Raw genomic sequence first — 20,447 nt, 5'->3', positions numbered from 1 at the left:
TTACTCCATCATTATCACCTATTTTGACTTTGCCTACCCATATTTGGGCAAGTGCATTCAATAACCACTATTGCACCTGACAGAAAATACATTGGCACATAATGGCAGCGCTCTAGTGTTACGGATCTTTGCCAAATTTTCTGCCCCCCCCCCCCCCCGAGGTAAATTTTATACCATGGTGAAGAACTCAAATACCAGGAGACACAAGTTAAATTAGAAAGTTCTAAATAAGAAGCAAAGTCAGGCAGAACTTCTTCCGACCAAATTAACTGATTTGTAGAATATAAATTAACATGGAAAGTTGTTGAAGTGAGCAGTGCAAATAAGAACAAAGAACAGTACAGCACAGGAACAGGCCATTCGGCCCTCCAAGCCTGTGCCGATCTTGATGCCTGTCTAAACTAAAACCTTCTGCACTTCCAGGGTCCGTATCCCTCTATTCCCATCCTATTCATGTATTTGTCAAGATGCCTCTAAACGTCGCTATCGTACCTGCTTCCACCACCTCCCCCATCAGCAAGTTCCAGGCACTCACCACCCTCTGTGTAAAAAAAACTTGCCTCGCACATCCCCTCTAAACTTTGCCCCGTTCCATGAAAACAATCCGAGTTTATCCAACCTCTCCTCATAGCTAATGCCCTCCAGACCAGGCAACATCCTGGTAAACCTCTTCTATACCCTCTCCAAAGCCTCCACGTCCTTCTGGTAGTGTGGCGACCAGAATTGCACACAATAGTGTGGCCTAACTAAGGTTCTGTACAGCTGCAGCATGACTTGCCAATTTTTATACTCTATGCCCCGACCGATGAATAGATTCAAGAGATTGAAGATACATTGAGTAGGAAAAAGAACAAGGTTTACACAAACCCTGGGCTGTTGGAAGCCCTCGTACTTTACCATATTCTGTACACTCTATGGCCACTGCTCCTAAGATTTGTAGGGCTCCTGCTTCATACAGGCTAGAGGGTAAATGTTGGGGGTGGGGGTCCTTTGTTATTGGCTGTTTTCTCCTGCAATCAGGGAAAAATAAGTTAGCTGGACCCGTTGCCATGATGACTTACAATAAAACCAAGCAGCCCACAGTGGGTGTGATAACAGGTACATGCGTCATGCAGCTACATTAATTGGGTAGACTATTTTGGGATGAATCCATGCAGAGATGTAAGTGAAGGAACATTTCTTCATCAGAATGCACATTGCGCCCTGCAGTATAATCAGCTTTTGTGATAATCATGAAAGTCATGTAACACGAGGGAGGGGAGGTACTGGATGATACAGGGAAAAAAGAAAGACTTGCAGTTAAATAGCACCTTTCATGACTTCAGGAGATCCCAAAGCGCTTTCCAACCAATGAAGTATCTTTGAAGTGTAGTCACTGTTGTAATGTAAGACACGAGGCAGCCAGTTTGTGCACAGCAAGCTCCCACTAACATCAATATGGTAATGATTGGAAAATCTGGTTTAGTAATATTGGTTGAGGATAAATATTGGACACTGGGGAGAATCCCTGCTCTTTGTTGAAGTTATGGGATCTCTTACGTCCACTTGAGGGGGCAGACTGGGCACGGTTTAACGTATCCACTGTGTGATGATTATGTGCTGCACTTCCAGCATTTAACGAGACCAGAATTGCTGCCTCAGTGAAATTAGTTCCAATTATTTCCTTACAGTAAACTGGAGGCACAAGGAGTGGGGTGGATTTAGTGGAGAACATCTGGCTGGGGCCACATGAGTAGATCCATCGCTAACGGACCACTCATGAATGTCATTCGGGTGGACAGGGACAGCTTAATCCCTTAAACAATGGCAGGGAATCAAAGATAAGGAAAGCCACCACCGGTCACAGAGAGAACTGTACATCCGATTCACTCCTGTTATCCTCTGAGTCTCTGATTAGAAAAGATTCAATTGTGTAATCGGATAGAATCAGAGCAGTGTGTAACAGAAAAGGAGCACAGATGTTTTTGGGTTAGGAGAGAGTTTTTTTATACTCTTTAATACAGTGTGTATTTATAGTGAATCCGTGCACGACACTTGTGCCAGACACGGGCACATATCCTGCACAGTGGAAGGTCATGACCTGTATTTGTTGCCATTTAACTATTGCCTGCCAATCGATTCTGATTTTAATGACTGTTTAATGCACAAAGCCACATCCAAAGCATAACGCTGCCCTTCAGTAACGAGATGGAAATTTTCTCATTGTTTTTTTTTATTCTTCAACTTTCTCCCTCTCCCATCCCCCTCCCCCACCGATGGTGCCAGTCCCTCATGCTTTTGGCTGCCCTATGATGCCGTGCCCAACTGGTCCTTGTCAAAGAGTGTTTGACTGTGTGGGGCATCACATCCAAGCCCACTCCTGTTCCTCACCCAACATTTACCTAAATCCACTTTCATCCATGGTAACTTGGTTAAGTTCTGTTAGTCTCACTGGAGGGCAAGTTTGATTCTCTCCCCCACGAGATAACACCTGACTGTAATTCGGTAAGTGTTTCAGAATGAGATATTTTCCTGTGAGTCATATATCACATGATATGTTCCTTTAAAGCTGAGCCTATCCCTTTAAATTCCTCTGCCCAGCCCAGCCCTCTGATAACAGTATGGTTGTATCTTTTTTCAATATAGGGATGTTCGGAAGTTTAAGGAGACCAAGAAGCATTTTGATAAGGTCAGAGAGGACATGGATCTGGCGTTGATCAAAAACGCACAGGCTACTCGTAACAAAACACACGAGGTGGAGGAGGCCACGGGGACGCTGACCATGACACGGAAATGCTTCAGGCACCTGGCACTCGACTATGTTCTTCAGGTATGGAAAAAGGCAAAGATGAACCAGGTAGATGCTATGAAGCCTAAACTACTCGGGTCAGCCGTGTGGGAAGAAGCAAGAGGGCTTTGTTCTGATACCAGGACCCTGTCCAAAGCTTGCTTTAGAAACAGAGCAATCTTATACTGCAAACTGGACCCAACCTGTAGCATTGCTGCAAAGAGGTTTAGTCTTGGCACTGATACTTGTGGAGTGTGAGTGTTACTCCTGGGCCATTCATTCCAGGGAGATCCCACCTTCGATCACTGGCCTGTGCTCAGTTGCTGATCTGAGTCTGAGCTGCGAGGGAGGGGAGAAATATTGGTCAGAGTTCTCACTGTTAATCACACTCCAGTGACTTGTGATAGGAAGTTTGGTCGTTGGACATTGGATAAAGGCAGCATCAGGTCCGGCTGACTAACCTGCCAACATACACTGTGTATGCTCACGTGTGTGGTGTGCTGCTGTTTGGGGTGAGTAGCAGTGGGCAGCTAGTGTCTGTTGAACCAGGAGTCAACATTTTCAGGAAAGGAGAGGAAAAAACTGGTGGAAGAAGGAATCTCAAGGGAGATATTTCCCCTGTTACAAACAATGATAATTGATGTGTGACTTACAGCAAAGCAACGTGTCCCTGGCGAGGGACCAATCTGTTGAGAAAGTGACGTAATGGACAACCATAAGATTCATTAAAGCGTTGAACATGACACAAGCTAAGCATTCAGTTGCAGCAATAACAGTGCGAAGCAGTGTTTTGTGACTGCAAATCTGTCAGTTCACTAAATCACTGCAATCATCTTTCTGCCTGGCCTTCCAGCCCCTTCCTCAAAGCATTTCTAATATTGTCTTCCTATCGTGAAGTGATTTGAGAGCTCTGGGTTGTTTTCTGTTTGCTGTGAGACTCGGATGAAAGGCCAGGGCGAATAGCGCGGGAGAATAGTGTAGGCGGGAGGATAGGGTAAATCGGGAAGTTGTGCCCGGGTGAGGCTAAGCTTTGTTTTAAAAAACTGGAATTGTGTAGGAGGAAGGCGAGACTGAAGGAGATAAGGTCCGGGCACAGAGTAAGTAGAGTAGAAAACACACAGTGAATATTTAAATTAGAGAGAACAATAAAACAAGGCTTCAGTCAGTCCATTGATGTCATTTGATTACTGTCATCCAATCAGTGACCATGGTGAGGGACCGCCCAGTAACAGATGGCATGGCTATCATTGATGGTGCTGACTATAAGGACACCAATGCAATAGATAACCCCCGCCAATTCTGCCATGGCTGCACGTGTGCCTGAAACTGTACAAAGCTAAGGCTCAAGCACCCCCGCCAATAGTGGCAAAGGTGATAGAGCCTGTGGCTGCTCCACCACAGGACTCAGCTACCAGTCAGCAAGAGGTCCCTCAATGCCAACACACCATATGGGTATGGTATATATATATATATATATATATATATATATAGTATATATGCCTGGGGCTGGAAAGGACACGTCCCATTATCCAGAGCTGGAAAGTTTGCCTTCATTTGGAAACTTGTTCATTCACACAAACAGAATTTAATCACAAAGTTAAACGTTTTCGATGGAGTCACCAAGCTGATGAAGAAACTCTTGAGACTCGGGATGACAGCTGTTGGAAAGTCTTATGGGGAATCTGGGTGTTAGAACACATGCCTATTATGTCTAAGGCTTGGTGTTATCGTGTTTCAGCAGCAGTGAGGCAACAGTTGTTGTTGTAGCTCTGCACCTCTAACTGGTGAAGCTGCCTTTCAGTGGGATGTAGTGTGTGCCTCCTCTGTAGTGAGCTGAGCTGCTCAACACGCCACTCCTGAGGACCTTCTGCTACCTTCTAGTTTAGAGTTCAAACCTGCATGCATCCAGTGGTTGTCTTGCTTCGTGGGGAGGGGGGGTGGGGACCTTTTGGTATTGAGATGCCTCCAGGATGAAGATTGGAGCCAAGTCAACAGTCTGGCATACTCGATAATCCAATAGCTGAGCCAGACATGTCCTCAGTACTCCAGGGCAGTGACTATCGACCAGGCAGTGACTATCGACCAGCCAGCCACACACTACTGGTACATGCCTGAAGCTGCATACCTGTTACAGGGAGCTGACTTTTCCCACTCGGTTTCAGATAGCCCTGTAAACTAATACTTGAAAGGATTAGGTGAATAAGCAGTGGGAAGCTTGTGTTGCTTATTCTGCCCTGTGTTGAGCAGTTTTAGCTGTTTACACTCTATTACTATTCCACTTAAACCTCAACTGTGCCTAGATTCTCTGGATTTAGGTAAATGAGGTGTCCCTCTGGGGAGAGAGTGTGAGCTCCGTGTCAGGCAAACAGAAATAATACAGGTGATTGTTTCTTACTAGCTTGGCGAGGTTAAACACTGTGATGGTTTTTTTGCACATGTCAGACCAATGAAAAGGGGAGTTGATACTGCTTTGGAAAGTCCAGAACAGTCGATGAAAAGGATGCAGATTTTATTTTCAGTGCTGTACCTCAAATTACCACATGATGGCAGCAAATACACACATTTTCTCAATGTTCCATTTCGCCCTCAACATGTCATTCATTCCAGTAGATACTTCCATGTTGAACAGGAGACTATCAGAAATAATATTTAATGCTGAGTTCTTTTCTAACTTAGATGAAGGACTGAGCACACTCTTTAAAAAAAAAGACAAAGATTCATCCTCATTACTTCTGACATCCTCCTGCATATTTCTGTCTTTCTGTCAACTTTATTAAATTGATTTTCCATTAATGGTGAGAGCTAACAGACACTTACACAGAAATTGACTGTCAGAAGCATTTGATCCTGACGTTAAAAATCAACAGAATTAAAAGTTAAAGCTTCTTGCACCTCACAAAACAAAGTGTTTCCTAATTCTAGTCCCTATTCGATTTCAATAGAACCAAACAGTACAGAAGGAGGCCATTCAGTCCATTGTGCTGGTACTGGCTCTTGGAAAGAACTATCCAATTAGTTGCACTCTCCTGCTCTTTCCCGTAACCCTGCAAATTTTTCCTTTTCAAGTATATACCCAGTTCCTTTTTGAAAGTTACGATTGAATCTGTACCCATCACCCTTTCGGGCAGCGTATTCCAGATCACAACTACTTGCTGCATTTAATAAAAAAAAATTCTCCTCATCTCCCCTCTGGTTCTTTTGCCAATTATCTTAAAATTTCCATTTTCCCTGAAGGACATTGTAAGAATGATTAGCAGTGCAAAGAATCCTGCCCGGGTCCGTCTGAATATCCAGACAGCTTGCATTTTTGAAAGTGTTAAATTTCTGTTTGAAATTGACATCCTCTGGGTGTGTGGGCCAATTGAAAAATAGGATGGGACTGGTGCTAAAGTATTTGGAGTCAAATTCCCACCTCAATTCCAACGCTGTAATCATATCTCTCTAATTAACAATGATTAGAAATGATACTTATTTCAGAAGCATAATGTAGCTGATAATATGCAGTAAATCAGTGCAGAAGAGGTCCCGCTTCGTTTGTGAAGTACATAGATCTCCTCTGACACACACAGCATGAAATACAGATGAGCAGGCTTCACATCCAGTGTCTGATCTACTTCCCACTTGACAGCCAATTTTATCTCCTTATAATCAACTCGAGGCTGTCTGCAGGCTATAGGCCTTCCAGTAAGTGGGACCTCTCGGCAGGCGAATCAAACAGAGGACCAGGTGTGAGAGATATTTTAGTAAGAGGAGGATAAGGTGCGGGTTCAACATTTTCCACCTAGGAGTAAAAGGAGGGGAGGGTGAGTTATGTGCTCTTCATTTTAAAATTTTCATTCTTGTTTTCAAATCCCTCCATGGCCTCACCCAGTCCTGTCTCTGTAACTTCTTCCAGCCCCACAACCCTCTGCGATATTTCTACTTCTCAAATTCTGGCCTCTTGAGCATTCCCCGATTTTAATCACTCCACCATTGGCAGCCATGCCTTCAGCTGCCTGGGCCCGAAGCTCTGGAATTCCTTCCCTAAATCGCTCCGCCACTCTACCTCTCTTTCCTCCTTTAAGTTGCTCCTTAAAACCTACCTCTTTGACCAAGCTTTTAGGTATCCACCCTAATATCTCCTTACATGGCTCGGTGTCAAATTTTGCTTGATAATGCTTCTGTGAAGCATCTTGGGACAAGACACCCCCTCTATCTCTAAATGTTCCCACTTTTCCTTGATTCTCCTTTAATTCCTTTGTTTTTAAGGAATGCCCTTGATGTTTCCCTTTCTGATGATTACCAGTCATGCTCACTCTCACCCTCTGTGTCAGACCTTTTATATTTCTCATATTCTGTATCACTCCCACTCTACGGACCATCTGGCTCTTTTTTAACCCTAACACTGCTATAATTAGTCTATTCTGTGTGGCACAACCCTTTCACTCCTCGGATTACTGTACTTAACCTGGGCCTTATCCTTCTCGTATTTAAATATCTCCCACTCTGTCTTCACTGCTTGATCTGTCATATTTTTCCAACCTATTCATCTGGGCTGGGTCACCATTCATTCTCCCTGAAATTAGCTAATTTGCAGTTCAACCCATTATTGCTGCCACTTATTTAAATATGAATCTAATTAGATTATGGTCATTATTTGTTCAGTGTTCAACCTTTAGGTTGATTCCCTGTCCTCCTCTGTTACTCAGAACCAGATGTAATGTCATGTCCTTTCTTGAATATGCAACATACAGAACAAGGAAACCGTCTTGGATTCATTCTAACACCCCTCCATATTTTGACAGCAAACTTCTGTGTAACCCCAGTCTAATCCAGTATATGTAAAGTTTCCTTAATTACAACTCTGTCCTTACTCCAAAGCTCTCTAAATTGCCTCAAAATCTCACCTTTAACTTATTCACTGATCTATAATGTTCTTCCAACAGATCCTTTACTATTTTGTATCTCTGCCCAGGCAGGCTGTGAGCGCCCTCATCAATAAAAACTGTCGTCTCTATAGCTATAATTGTGTACTTAAATAGGAAAGCCACCCATCCTCCTTTTGTCTGTCTGCATCTCTCCTTAAAATATTATAGCTGGGAATATTTACTTTTAAATCTCTCTTGTGACCGAGGCCACATTTCCATCAAACTACAGCTTCGTGTCCATCCATTCTAATCAGTGCCCCTAATTTTCTGACTTTATTACTAATGATTTGCATATTTGCTTCTAAACACTGCAAAGCTGATTCATTCATATGCCTCAGTGCCTTTTCCCTTCTGTATTCTGTTCTTGTTAACTTATCTTTAATTTCTCTCTCTATCTCGATGTCAGCCTCTTGATGTCTCACCCTTACTTTTTTTTAGACAGCTTCTCCCACCTTAACTTCATCTCACCCGATCAACATATCCCTCTATTCCTTTCTCCCACATATACTTATCTAGCTTCCCCTTGTGCTCATTTGCCTTGTGGTAGCGAGTTGCACGTTCTCGCTACTTCTGTGAAACTCTTCCTTCTGCACCATCTGCCATATCGATGGGTGTAATCTGACATCGTGGACCCAAATCTGAGCCCAAACCTCACTCAAATCAGCATATTCACATTCACTCTGTGACACAAAATGCAATAAAAGGATGGAATGTTTGCTGTTCAATTGAGTTCAGTTCCAACAGTTTGCCACTAGATGGCGATGCTATACTCCCCCAGCCTGGAATCCAGGACTGGTCTGAAACAGATGCTGCAATCGTTCAGCAATAGGATGCTACAGATAAGAGTGAGATTACACTGTCAAAAATGTCAGATTACCTCATCACTGCTCCTGACCGACAGTGATTTTTTTTTCTATGACTTAGTGCTCCTCGTGTATATGACTGTGTGCATTAGACGGTGTGTGTTGCTCAATATATGCATTCGGCTGTCTGTTAGTTTTGCGTTCTTAACCACACGTATTGCTTTGCAGGTGCCTTACTCAGCTTCCCCAGACATTAGTTCTCTGTAGCTCTCCCCAATTAGCTGAATCGCCTCTCTGAGTTAAAGCTTCAAACCATGTGGAGGGGGAAAAATATGATGATAAAATTAATTAAATTATTTTTCTCTTTGAGCTTTAAAGGATCCTGTGTGCAGCCTCCCCTGAATAAACAGGCACCATCTTCCTATCACAGCGTTTGTCAAAGCTCCTGTCTGTTTACAGACACACAGTGCAATGTTAGAATGCACCTCATTGCTTCTGTAATGTCTGGGTGATAGATATGGTCCAATCCCCCTGACTCTTCCCCCTCCCTAAACAAGAAAGCTTGGTAAAGATTTTTCTCATGGAGATGGTACTCATTTAACATACTTCCAAACCTTATAAACCATATTTGGACTGTGACTCTGACTAGTTTGATTAAGCAAGAAAATCAATCAGTTGAAACTGTAGATGACAATGAATTATGATTGTAAAATGTACACCTCATAGTTCTGAATGTGACTGACAGTGGATAGAAAATAATCATCTCTCACTATCTGCACGGGCCCTTTTCTACAGGTTGCTACGTTATTCCCTCTTTGTCTGGTTTATAGGTAGCCAATCTTCAATTCTCCATAGCAACAAAGAGTTCAGCCTGGATGCCTTCTTGGCTGCATTGTCTGGACAGTATGGCACTGTTGGCGTGTTTAACATAAACTGTGCAGCAATGATCAATCAAATAGCCAGAGCTCACAGTAAAACAGGGAGCACCAATACCAGCTCCAGTAAAACAGAGAGTATTAGTACCAGCTATCAGCAAAACAGGGAATATTGATGCCAATTCTCAGAAAAACAGGGAATATTAATAGAAGTCACACTGACCATCAATAAAACAGGGAATATTAATAGAAGTCACACTGACCATCAATAAAACAGGGAATATCACAGCAACTAATAAATCAGAGCTCACAGTGTCTGATACTCAACCTGCAAACTGTGTCAGCACCTTGACTCGCGGTCTTATCTTTCTTAGATAAATGTTCTTCAGGCAAAGAAGAAGTTTGAAATATTAGATGCGGTAAGACTGATTTCCTTTACTTATTTGCTAATTGTAGGAGTATCCCAATGCTTCTCTGTCCTTTAAGTTAAATGTTACAGGATTTTCAACAAAAGGATTAAAAAGTTCCTACAGAAAAAACTGAATATGCTGGAAATACTCAGCAGGTCAGGCAGCATCTGTAACACTCCAACACTGAGTATAAACTCACACTGTAACACTCCAACACTGAGTATAAACTCACACTGTAACACTCCAACACTGAGTATAAACTCACACTGTAACACTCCAACACTGAGTATAAACTCACACTGTAACACTCCAACACTGAGTATAAACTCACACTGTAACACTCCAACACTGAGTATAAACTCACACTGTAACACTCCAACACTGAGTATAAACTCACACTGTAACACTCCAACATTCGATATAAACTCACACTGTAACACTCCAACATTCGATATAAACTCACACTGTAACACTCCAACACTGAGTATAAACTCACACTGTAACACTCCAACATTCGATATAAACTCACACTGTAACACTCCAACACTGAGTATAAACTCACACTGTAACACTCCAACACTGAGTATAAACTCACACTGTAACACTCCAACATTCGATATAAACTCACACTGTAACACTCCAACATTCGATATAAACTCACACTGTAACACTCCAACACTGAGTATAAACTCACACTGTAACACTCCAACACTGAGTATAAACTCACACTGTAACACTCCAACATTCGATATAAACTCACACTGTAACACTCCAACATTCGATATAAACTCACACTGTAACACTCCAACACTGAGTATAAACTCACATTGTAACACTCCAACACTGAGTATAAACTCACATTGTAACACTCCAACACTGAGTATAAACTCACACTGTAACACTCCAACACTGAGTATAAACTCACATTGTAACACTCCAACACTGAGTATAAACTCACACTGTAACACTCCAACACTGAGTATAAACTCACACTGTAACACTCCAACACTGAGTATAAACTCACACTGTAACACTCCAACACTGAGTATAAACTCACACTGTAACACTCCAACACTGAGTATAAACTCACACTGTAACACTCCAACACTGAGTATAAACTCACACTGTAACACTCCAACACTGAGTATAAACTCACATTGTAACACTCCAACACTGAGTATAAACTCACATTGTAACACTCCAACACTGAGTATAAACTCACATTGTAACACTCCAACACTGAGTATAAACTCACACTGTAACACTCCAACACTGAGTATAAACTCACACTGTAACACTCCAACACTGAGTATAAACTCACACTGTAACACTCCAACACTGAGTATAAACTCACACTGTAACACTCCAACACTGAGTATAAACTCACACTGTAACACTCCAACATTCGATATAAACTCACACTGTAACACTCCAACACTGAGTATAAACTCACACTGTAACACTCCAACACTGAGTATAAACTCACACTGTAACACTCCAACACTGAGTATAAACTCACACTGTAACACTCCAACACTGAGTATAAACTCACACTGTAACACTCCAACACTGAGTATAAACTCACACTGTAACACTCCAACACTGAGTATAAACTCACACTGTAACACTCCAACACTGAGTATAAACTCACACTGTAACACTCCAACACTGAGTATAAACTCACACTGTAACACTCCAACACTGAGTATAAACTCACACTGTAACACTCCAACATTCGATATAAACTCACACTCTGCATAACACTTACACTCAATGCAAACACAGCAACGGTCACACACTGTATTACAGTCACGCACTCAACACCCATGCACTTAATGCTCATACACTGTGATACTCAGCAGTAATATTCACTGGCATGGGCATGCAGGACAGGCGGTGTGGGGAGGGGGCTGCAGAGAGTATGTGGAGGAAGGACACTCATTGTGTGTTTGTACAAATGTATATATGAAGGCTGGATTTGGGAGAATTCTGTGGGATGAATATTCCTGTTTTGCAGCCTTTAATTGATCAATTGTGGATAAATGTCAAATGTGAAAATCTGGCTGATGGTTTGTCATTCTGTGCTGTAGATGCTGTCGTTCATGCATGCCCAGTACACTTTCTTCCAGCAAGGCTACGATTTGCTTAAGGAACTGGATCCATATATGAAAAAGCTGGCTACTGAGGTGAGAGGCTGTTCAATGTTCAAATGTTGCAGTTTTCCTTTTAGATTAAGGTATTACTGATGGATAATATCACCCAAGATTACCCTTCTCATCTCAAATTTAATGAGTTTGAGGCCATTGCATGTAGCAAGTAGTTAATGAGGAACGTGCAGAAGGGTTTAACTGGAAAGGATTATTTGTGGATTTCAGTGGAAGAGGATTAAGAAATGGATAGAGACTTAATAACTGGGGTCTCTGTTTTATTTATTTAAGAAGTCATTTCAATAGCTCAAGAGCATATACGCTGCCCAGTGTGTTCCTGAGCCACAGAGGCCCAACGACTAATCAGGTTAGTCCATCTCAAATAACACAGTGTCCCTGATTGGGGGAAGGGACAAAAGTTCACCAGGGTTGCCACTCTTGATTCCCTCTCCCGATTCCTTCTCCTGAGTCCAACTCCTGTGATTCATGCTGGAAACTCAACAGAAGTAAATTTCAGCTGAGGATGGGATTGGTTCAGACTGTGATGCCTCCATGGTTGAATAGTCTATCAACAGTCACCATCTGGGCTTCCACAGGAATATAGCCATATGGATGAGGCACTGGAGAGTTGAAAGAAAGGAAGAATGAATTGCATTTATATAGCACCTTTCATAACCTCAGGATTTCCCAAAGTGTTTTACAGGCAATTAAATAGTTTTGAAGTGTAGTCACTGTTATAATGTAGGAAATGTGGCAGCCAATTTGCACACAACAAGCTCCCGCAAAAAGCAATGTGATGATGGCCAAATAATATTCGAGTGATATTGAATGAGAGATAAATATTGGCCAGGACACCAGGGAGAACTCTCTTTGAACCTTTATGACCACCTGAGAGAGCAGACAGGGCCTCAGTTTAACATCTGATCCAAAAGACAACACCTCCAACAGTGCAGCATTCCCACTACACTCCACTGGAGTGTCAGCCATGATTTTGTGTCTAAGTCTGTGGAGTGGGCTTTGAACTCTCAATCTTCTAACTCAGAGGTAAGAGTGCTACCTGCTGAGCCACACCTGGGTAGCCTACTCATACACAGCTGTACCTTAACAAAAGTCAGTGACTTTAAGAGACAAAACGTGCAAACTGGGGGAGGGAAGACCATGAAAAAACACAGCTTATATATGTAACAAAATATGAATAAAATATGTGTGTATATATACATATTTATATATATATATGTATATATTCTACCTCATCTATATTCACTGCATTTATTTTTCACGTCAAATTATTACAACACAATGAAAACTGTTAATCTATTGCACATGAAAGTGGGAAGTACCGTGGACTATAACAGTTCTAGGAACATCGCTAAATAAGTGCACTGAAACTGTGTGCAAAGTACCCTGGAGGATTAATTAATCGCATAATTAAGGAAAAAAAAAACTTGTTTCATTGAAGCAATGAAATGGCTTTAGGGAATGAAGTCATTTTTGCTCATTATAACCTGCTCCTGAGTTCAGAAGTGTTGAACGTATGTTGGTTTTATTGTATGAGCTGCGTAGGAATGCGTTAGCTGTCGACGAAATACATCAGCCCATGCTGATTGAGCAAGGATCCCCTCCCTCTCTCTGGAGACTGTGAGGTGAAGGAGTCCTGGTGAATATGTGAGGATCGTATTAACCTCAGCCCTCAGTGAGCTGTAGTCCTCACTCAGACAGTCTCCACAGATGGCTGGTGCTGTACAAGTTGTTTCAGAAAGTGGTGGCTCTGGGCCGAATCATTCTGGAAAAATAATGGCAGGTTTTCAATGCATGATATTATTAATGCACAAATCAGCCACCGTGACTTGTGAATCTCCAGAACTTGCTGGACGATTTTTGCCTCTCCACTGCTTGCTTTGCCCAACTGTTGTCTCGCACTCAATTGCCCAGTTACTTTTACAAACTTGCTGGATTTGCACATTAATTGCCCATTAAACTCGCTGCAGAATGTTAGGACTGCAGCAAGATTTGGCCCCGATGGTGAGCTAACCGATGGAACACCTCCGTTTAGGAATTTCTTGTTATAACTCACACTGGGCCCAATGTAAAGCACCCAGACCCCAACATTATCCATCCATGACAACCAGCAAAAGCTTCAAAAAAAAAGCTGAAGTTGGACCTCCAGTTATCGCTAAACCAAAACAGTTTAACTGGTCATTTATCTTGTTGCTGTTTGTGGGACCTTGCCGTGTGAAAATTGCCCGTTTACCAACAAAATTGTCTGCTCTTCATTTGTTGCGAAATGCTCTGGGACAATCCTGAAGATGGGAAAGATGCTGTTGAATTGCCCTTTTTTTCTCTTTATTCCTTTGTACAATAGCTGCCGTTTTAATGTTATTCATTCACAGGATGTGGCTGTCACTGCCAAGGTCAGCTTTTACCGCCCATCCCTAATTGCCCATGAGAAGATGGTGGTCAACCATCACCTTGAGCCGCTGCAGTCCATGTGGTATCTTTCTCTACTTCTCCTTGCACACACTGGAATTTATCTCCCTTTCCCCCTCAATTCAAGCTGGCACCCTTTCCTTTTTTGCCTAGTCCATGCCACACAGTTTTCCCTCACCTGCCTAGTTTGATCTGGCATTTGTCCTAGCCCTCAGTTCGTGCTGGCACTCTCTGTGCCCAGACCCTCCGACATTACACAGTGATTACACTTCAAAAGTACTTCATTAGCTGTAAAGCTCTTTGGGATGACCTGAAGTCTTGAAAGGCGCTATATAAATGCAAGTCTGTCTTTCTTTCGCTCAGTGCAGGTTCTCTCCCTCCTTCCTTATCACAAAACATCACTCACAGTCCCCTTCTCCCCCCTCCGAGCACAACTCCCCCTTACATTTCCCTTTTTTGTCCCTCTGCCCTTCATTGCCATTTTTCTGCCTCCCCCTTTATTGCCATCCTCTTCCCCCACAACCCTGCCTTTTTCTCTCTCCTTTGTGACTGCCCATTGCCCCTCACCTCTCCTTGCAAGGCAGCTCCTGCCCATGCTCTGTTGCTGGAACTAATGCCAGTGCCTCAATTATCATAGGTGGGAAGCACAGTTCTCAATGGAAGTCCTGCCTACAATACACATGGGCCAGGAGAGCTTGCATTAATCGCCAGAGTGGATCAGAGGAGAGGGGCCTGCCCCATGCTGGCACGTGGGCCATGCCCCAGAGTAGCGACTGTCAACGAGAAACACTAAGGCTTGGAATGTGTGATTATTGACGCTCAGCTGTAGATAGTTTCAAAGAGAAATTCGGATAAATTAAGAATTTTTTGAAATTCATGCAATAAAGTGTTTGCTTTTATTCATCACAATCGCATAAAAGAATTGGACAACCCCACAGAATCCTGGAGAAATGTTGCTTGTGTCGCCAAATCCTGGAAGACTCAATCACCTTTGCAGCCTCCAAATTGAACACGTTTTCTGTCGTAAAACCTTCCCAGAAAGAGCAGGTTGTTTGTGATGTTAAATCTCACTAAAGAAATGCACAGAAACTCGGAATAATTCTGGAAACAGGTGCAATTCGATCCATGATTGGCTTCAAAAGGTTAAATTCCTGTTGTTGTTCAAAGTGTAAAGGAGCTTTCTTTAAGTTTGGGGAATAATTCAAAACATGTTCGTAATCTTGTCATTTTATTTTGCTTTGGGTTTTCAGTAGATATTTAGGACAAAGCTGCTGTGATTTTCTACACAGAAGAAATCCTTGAATCCTGCTGCGAGTACAGACTAACAGATCTTTTGCTTTGTGCTTCTGTTCAGCTGGACCAGCTTGTGATTGACTCAGCGGTAGAGAAAAGGGAAATGGAGCATAAGCATGCACTGATACAGCAGCGGGTAAGTCCCAGGCAATGTTTGATCTCTCATTAGCCATCTGCGTTCAGATAAGATGGAGAACAGCAAGTATCTGGGAGAGTGTTAGCGGCATTGACACACTCCAAGGGTTCGGATAACATCCTACACCACAGGAACAAAGCTCAGGTGGTTTACATTGATATACCGGCTCCAGTAAATCGCAGAGTGAAAGTGTTACATCTTCTGTCCTTTGTTATTTTTTTAACTGCCACAAATCAACTGGTATTATGATACCGTTTTGCTGTACAACATAAAAATAAAGGAACTTGAAAAGGTCATTTAGCCTATCGATTCCACTTCGGCACCTCCTGCAGCACTGAAATGGCCCTAAATCACAAATTACATCATCTCTCATTGTTCCGTCTCCTATCCGACATAGGAACGTAGGAAAAGGAGTAGGCCATTCAGCCCATTGATCCTGCCCTGCCATTCAATACAATCATGGCTGATCTTCCAAAGCCTTTTCCCCACACTATCCTGATATCCCTTTTATGTCATTGGTATTTAGAAATCTGTCAATATCTACTTTAAACATACCCCACTAGTCACAGCCTGCCAATGCAAGAATGACCTGTTTATTCCTACTCTCTGCTTTCTGCCTGTTAACCAATCCTTAATCCATACCAGTATATTACCTCCTATCCCATGTGCTTTAATTTTGCTAGCCAACCTCCTGTGGGGGACTTTATCAAAGCCCTTTTGAAAATCCAAGTATATCACGTAAACCGACTCCCCTTTATCAATTCTGTTAGTAACTTCCTCAGAACACCAGCAGGTTCGTCAAGCATGATTTCCCATTCATAAATCCATGTTGACTATGCCCAATCCGATCATTATTATCCAAGTGTCCATTTATCACATCCTTTAGACTAGATTCTAGCATTTTCCCAATGACTGATGTAAGGCTAACAGGTCTGCAATTCCCTGTTTTCTCTCTCTCTCTCTTATGGTCGCCTACACCATCCTCCTCCAACATCTCTCCTCCATTGTCCTTCTCGATGAACCTGCCCTTGCCTGGTTCCACTGTTACATAGTCAATCGGAGCCAAAGCATCTCCAGCAATGGCTTCTCTTCCCACAGCGGCACTCCCTGCATTGTTAACTCCGCAGATTCTCAAGGGTCTATCTTTGGCCCTTCCTCTTCCTCACCTACATGCTGCCTCTTAGTGACATCACCTGCAGTCATGTGTTCAGCTTCCACATGTGGACAGGTGACATCCAGTTCTACCTCTCCATCACCAGCCTCAAACCCCCCCTCACCTCTTCCGTCTCTATGATGTCAGACCTAGCCTTGGATGAGCCTCAGTTTTCTTCGGTTAAACACGGGGTAATACCAAAACCATTGCCCTCAGGTGTGCAACAAACTTTAAACCCTTTCTGCCAATCACAACAGCAACATGCAGTTATAAATCGTCTTCAATGCTCAGAAATATCTCAAGCTGCTTCAAAGAGGCACGATCAAAAGAATGGATGCCAAGCCAAATAAGGCGTGTTTCAGGCATGGGTCCCAGACGCCTATTTTTTGCCCGACCAATACAGCGGGCAGCGCACCTCCTGCTCATAATGAGCTTGTGCGTCCAGTCTGAAATATTAGAGGCTTAGACGCCTGTTTAGCATCTGGGCACCATTGAATTTCTAGGCCTGTTATATTGAAGTAAAGCTATAAAGCCCTTAAATCGTGTTCACCACATTGCATTGTGATTAAAAAAAAAATCGCAACCTCAGAATTACCAATATCAGAACACGGAAATATTTTGAACAATATATTAGTTGGAGATTATGTAAAATATGTTTTCCTGCTGACTCCCCTTCCCCACACTGTCCTCAGCTGCAGGCAATGAGTCCAATGGAATTAATGAACCAGTCCGTAATGTGCTGAGTGATCAGAGAGCCATGGACTAATTGTACTGTAAGCTTTCAAATAGAAACCATTATATGTTATGTAACAGCAGGTAGTAAAGAAGGCTAATGGAATGCTATCCTTTATTATGAGAGGAATTGAAAATAATAGTAAGGATGTTATGCTTCAGTTATACAGGGCATTGGTGAGACTACATCTCGAATACTGTGTGCAGTTTTGGTCTCCTTATTTAAGGAAGGGTGTGAATGCATTGGAGGTGGTTCAGAGGATCAGAGGAGGTTTAGTAGATTGATATCTGGAATGAGTGGGTTATCTTAAGAGGAATGGTTGGACAGACTGGGCTTGTTTTCACTGGCGTTTAGAAGAGTGAGGGGAGACTTGATTGAAGTTTATAAGATCCTGAACGGTGTTGACAAGGTGGATGTGAAAAGGATGTTTCCTCTTGTGGGTGAGTCCAGAACTAGGAGGCATTGTTTGAAGATTAGAGGTTGCCCTTTTAGGACAGAGACTAGGAGAAATTTTTTCTCTCACAGGGTTGAACGACTTTGGAGCTCTGCCTCAGAAGGTGGTGGAGGCGGGGTCATTGTATATTTTTAAAGCGGAGGTAGATAGATTGTTGTTAGGCAAGGGGAATCAAAGATTATCAGGGGTAGATGGGAGTTTGGAATTTGAGACAGAAACAGATCAGCCACAATCTTATTAATGGCTGAGCAGGCTCGATGGGCTGAATGGCCTACTTCTGCTCCTAATTTGTATAGTCATAACTAAACAAAGAAATTGCATATTTACCATTGCAGGAGGAGTAAATCATAGTGTTTTTAGCACAGTTGGAGGCCTTTCAGCCCATTGCACTTTCACCAATGCTAGCTCTCCAACTGGAGATACCTGCTCTAGTTACATATCCCTGTCCTATCCCATGTTATATTCTTCAAATTCCAAAAACTTATCCAGTTCCCTGTTAAATGATTTTGTAGTCTCTGTCTCAATCACCATCTGTGCGAAAGCATCCCATGTTCTAATAACCCTGTGAAAATGTTTTTTCTAATCCCCTCACCATTTGTGTTTTAGTGCTAATCCCAAGTCTATAGTCCCTTGCTACTGACTTGCCAAGTAGCGGAAACAGTCTTTCACTGTTTACCCTATTGAAACTTCATTGTTTTGAAAACCTCTGCTAGATTCCTTGTTCCCTTCTCCCTTAACACTCTCTGCTCAGTTGAAAGAATGCCCCAGTTTTTTTTAAAGACCACTTCACAGCTATGACACCTCTTTATTGATCTTCCAATCTTTGATGTACCCTTTCCATGGCTCTATTATCTTCCCTATAGTGGGATTCCCAGAACTGCATGCAAACCATCAAAGGGTACCTAACCATTATCTTGTATAAATTTAACATCATTCAGTTGTGTTTCTATTCACTATGTGTACAACTCAGAATCCATTTGTATTCCCACCTTAAAGATGAACAAATCTATACCCTAGATATGTCTGTTCCTCGAATCTGTTAAGGAACTTACCAATTAGGATATAGTTCCTTTTACAGCTCTTTATCCCAAAAAGTACATCACCTTTCTCTGCATTGAATTACATCTACAGTCTCCATGGAGTTTGAGATTATAACTCTAAGGTGGAATGGTAGAAGATTGTGGTTTTGTACGTGTGTTTTTAGGCAAGTGCTACAGATTGGGTTTTAATGGTCTGTTGGTCCTGTTGTCAAAATGGAATTTTTGGTTCTGTGAATCTTTGCCCCCAATTCTGTAGGAAGCAGCCCCTACTCGCAACTGCTCACTGAGGCAGGATTGAAAGTGGGAGCTTACTGTGCACAAAACTTGGGGGGTGGGGGTGGGGTGGAGGGGTTCAGACTGTGGAACTGTGTAGTTTAAGGTCCTGGAAAAAAGAAGTTATAGAATCAGTTACGGCACAGAAGGAGGCCATTTGGCCCATCGAACCCATGCCAGCTTTCCACGGAGCTATCCAGTCAGTCCCTATGATTCACGAGATGAATACTGACAGATTTGTGATAGACGTGGTTGGAAATCCAGAGTACCAGCTGGGAAATTGTCAGAGCCAAATGTTTTTACAATGGCGAGACAAAGTCAATGTATAAGGCAAGCAGCAAATGAATCAGCACATAGTTTCTTCAGAGTTTCGGACCTGAATCACTTTACCCCAGGCATCAAAACTCAAAATAATTGAAAAAGAAAGCCTTTACCAGTAATTTATTTTGTTAGAATGACAGCATTTCACTAATTCCGTATAGAGAGACAGCAGCCGATTCTGCAGTCCAAATAAAGATCACAGCCGCAGGGCCGCAATTTAAAGAAGCTGTCACTTTAAAATTGGTTTTAATGATGGAAAAGGCTGGCACATCACTGCTGGCACAGTGCCCCCAGACCATAAGGTGTACATAGAGTTGCCATCTCTCCAGGATTGTCTTGGAGATTCCAGAAATTGGAAGCTGAACCTACAGGACACTGCTGCAAGCAACCCAGGAGAAATGTCATAGGAGCATTTAAAAAAAAATCTTTCAAAACTTTTGTTGACTAGTTATAAGTATGTTGGAGATGGGAAAGAAAAGATTGTTCGACTGACAATCAAGAATCGTCCATTTGGGTAATGATGAGTACTTTCACTTTCCAGTTGGCTTGAGATGATGCTATGCTGTGAGAATGGGCATGCTGGGCAACCAATGGGGGGAGGGTGGGGGCGGAGCCATTGGTGGGAGCCGATCATGTGATGAAACCTCCAGGGATACGTCCAACCAGAGTTGGCAACCTGAGGCATGCAGCTTGTTTGATCTGCACGAG

At 42.6% G+C, this 20,447-nt stretch overlaps 1 protein-coding gene across 4 annotated transcripts in view; it reads left to right on the top strand.

Moving 5' to 3' along the window:
• acap3a (ArfGAP with coiled-coil, ankyrin repeat and PH domains 3a) overlaps positions 1–20,447 on the top strand; it is a 338,239-nt gene that overhangs the window by 227,366 nt on the left and 90,426 nt on the right. For all 4 annotated transcript variants that reach the window (XM_068017295.1, XM_068017293.1, XM_068017296.1 and 1 more), the window contains 4 exons: positions 2,626–2,809; positions 9,727–9,771; positions 11,853–11,948; positions 15,691–15,765. In XM_068017295.1, coding sequence (XP_067873396.1) covers positions 2,626–2,809; positions 9,727–9,771; positions 11,853–11,948; positions 15,691–15,765 — 400 coding nt within the window. The remainder of the gene's footprint in view (positions 1–2,625; positions 2,810–9,726; positions 9,772–11,852; positions 11,949–15,690; positions 15,766–20,447) is intronic.

The sequence above is a fragment of the Heterodontus francisci genome, chromosome 37 (assembly GCF_036365525.1).
Source record: "Heterodontus francisci isolate sHetFra1 chromosome 37, sHetFra1.hap1, whole genome shotgun sequence".
Taxonomy (NCBI): Eukaryota; Metazoa; Chordata; class Chondrichthyes; order Heterodontiformes; family Heterodontidae; genus Heterodontus; species Heterodontus francisci.
The sequence above is the reverse complement of the archived record's forward strand: the minus strand, read 5'-3'. Positions and strand labels throughout refer to the sequence as shown.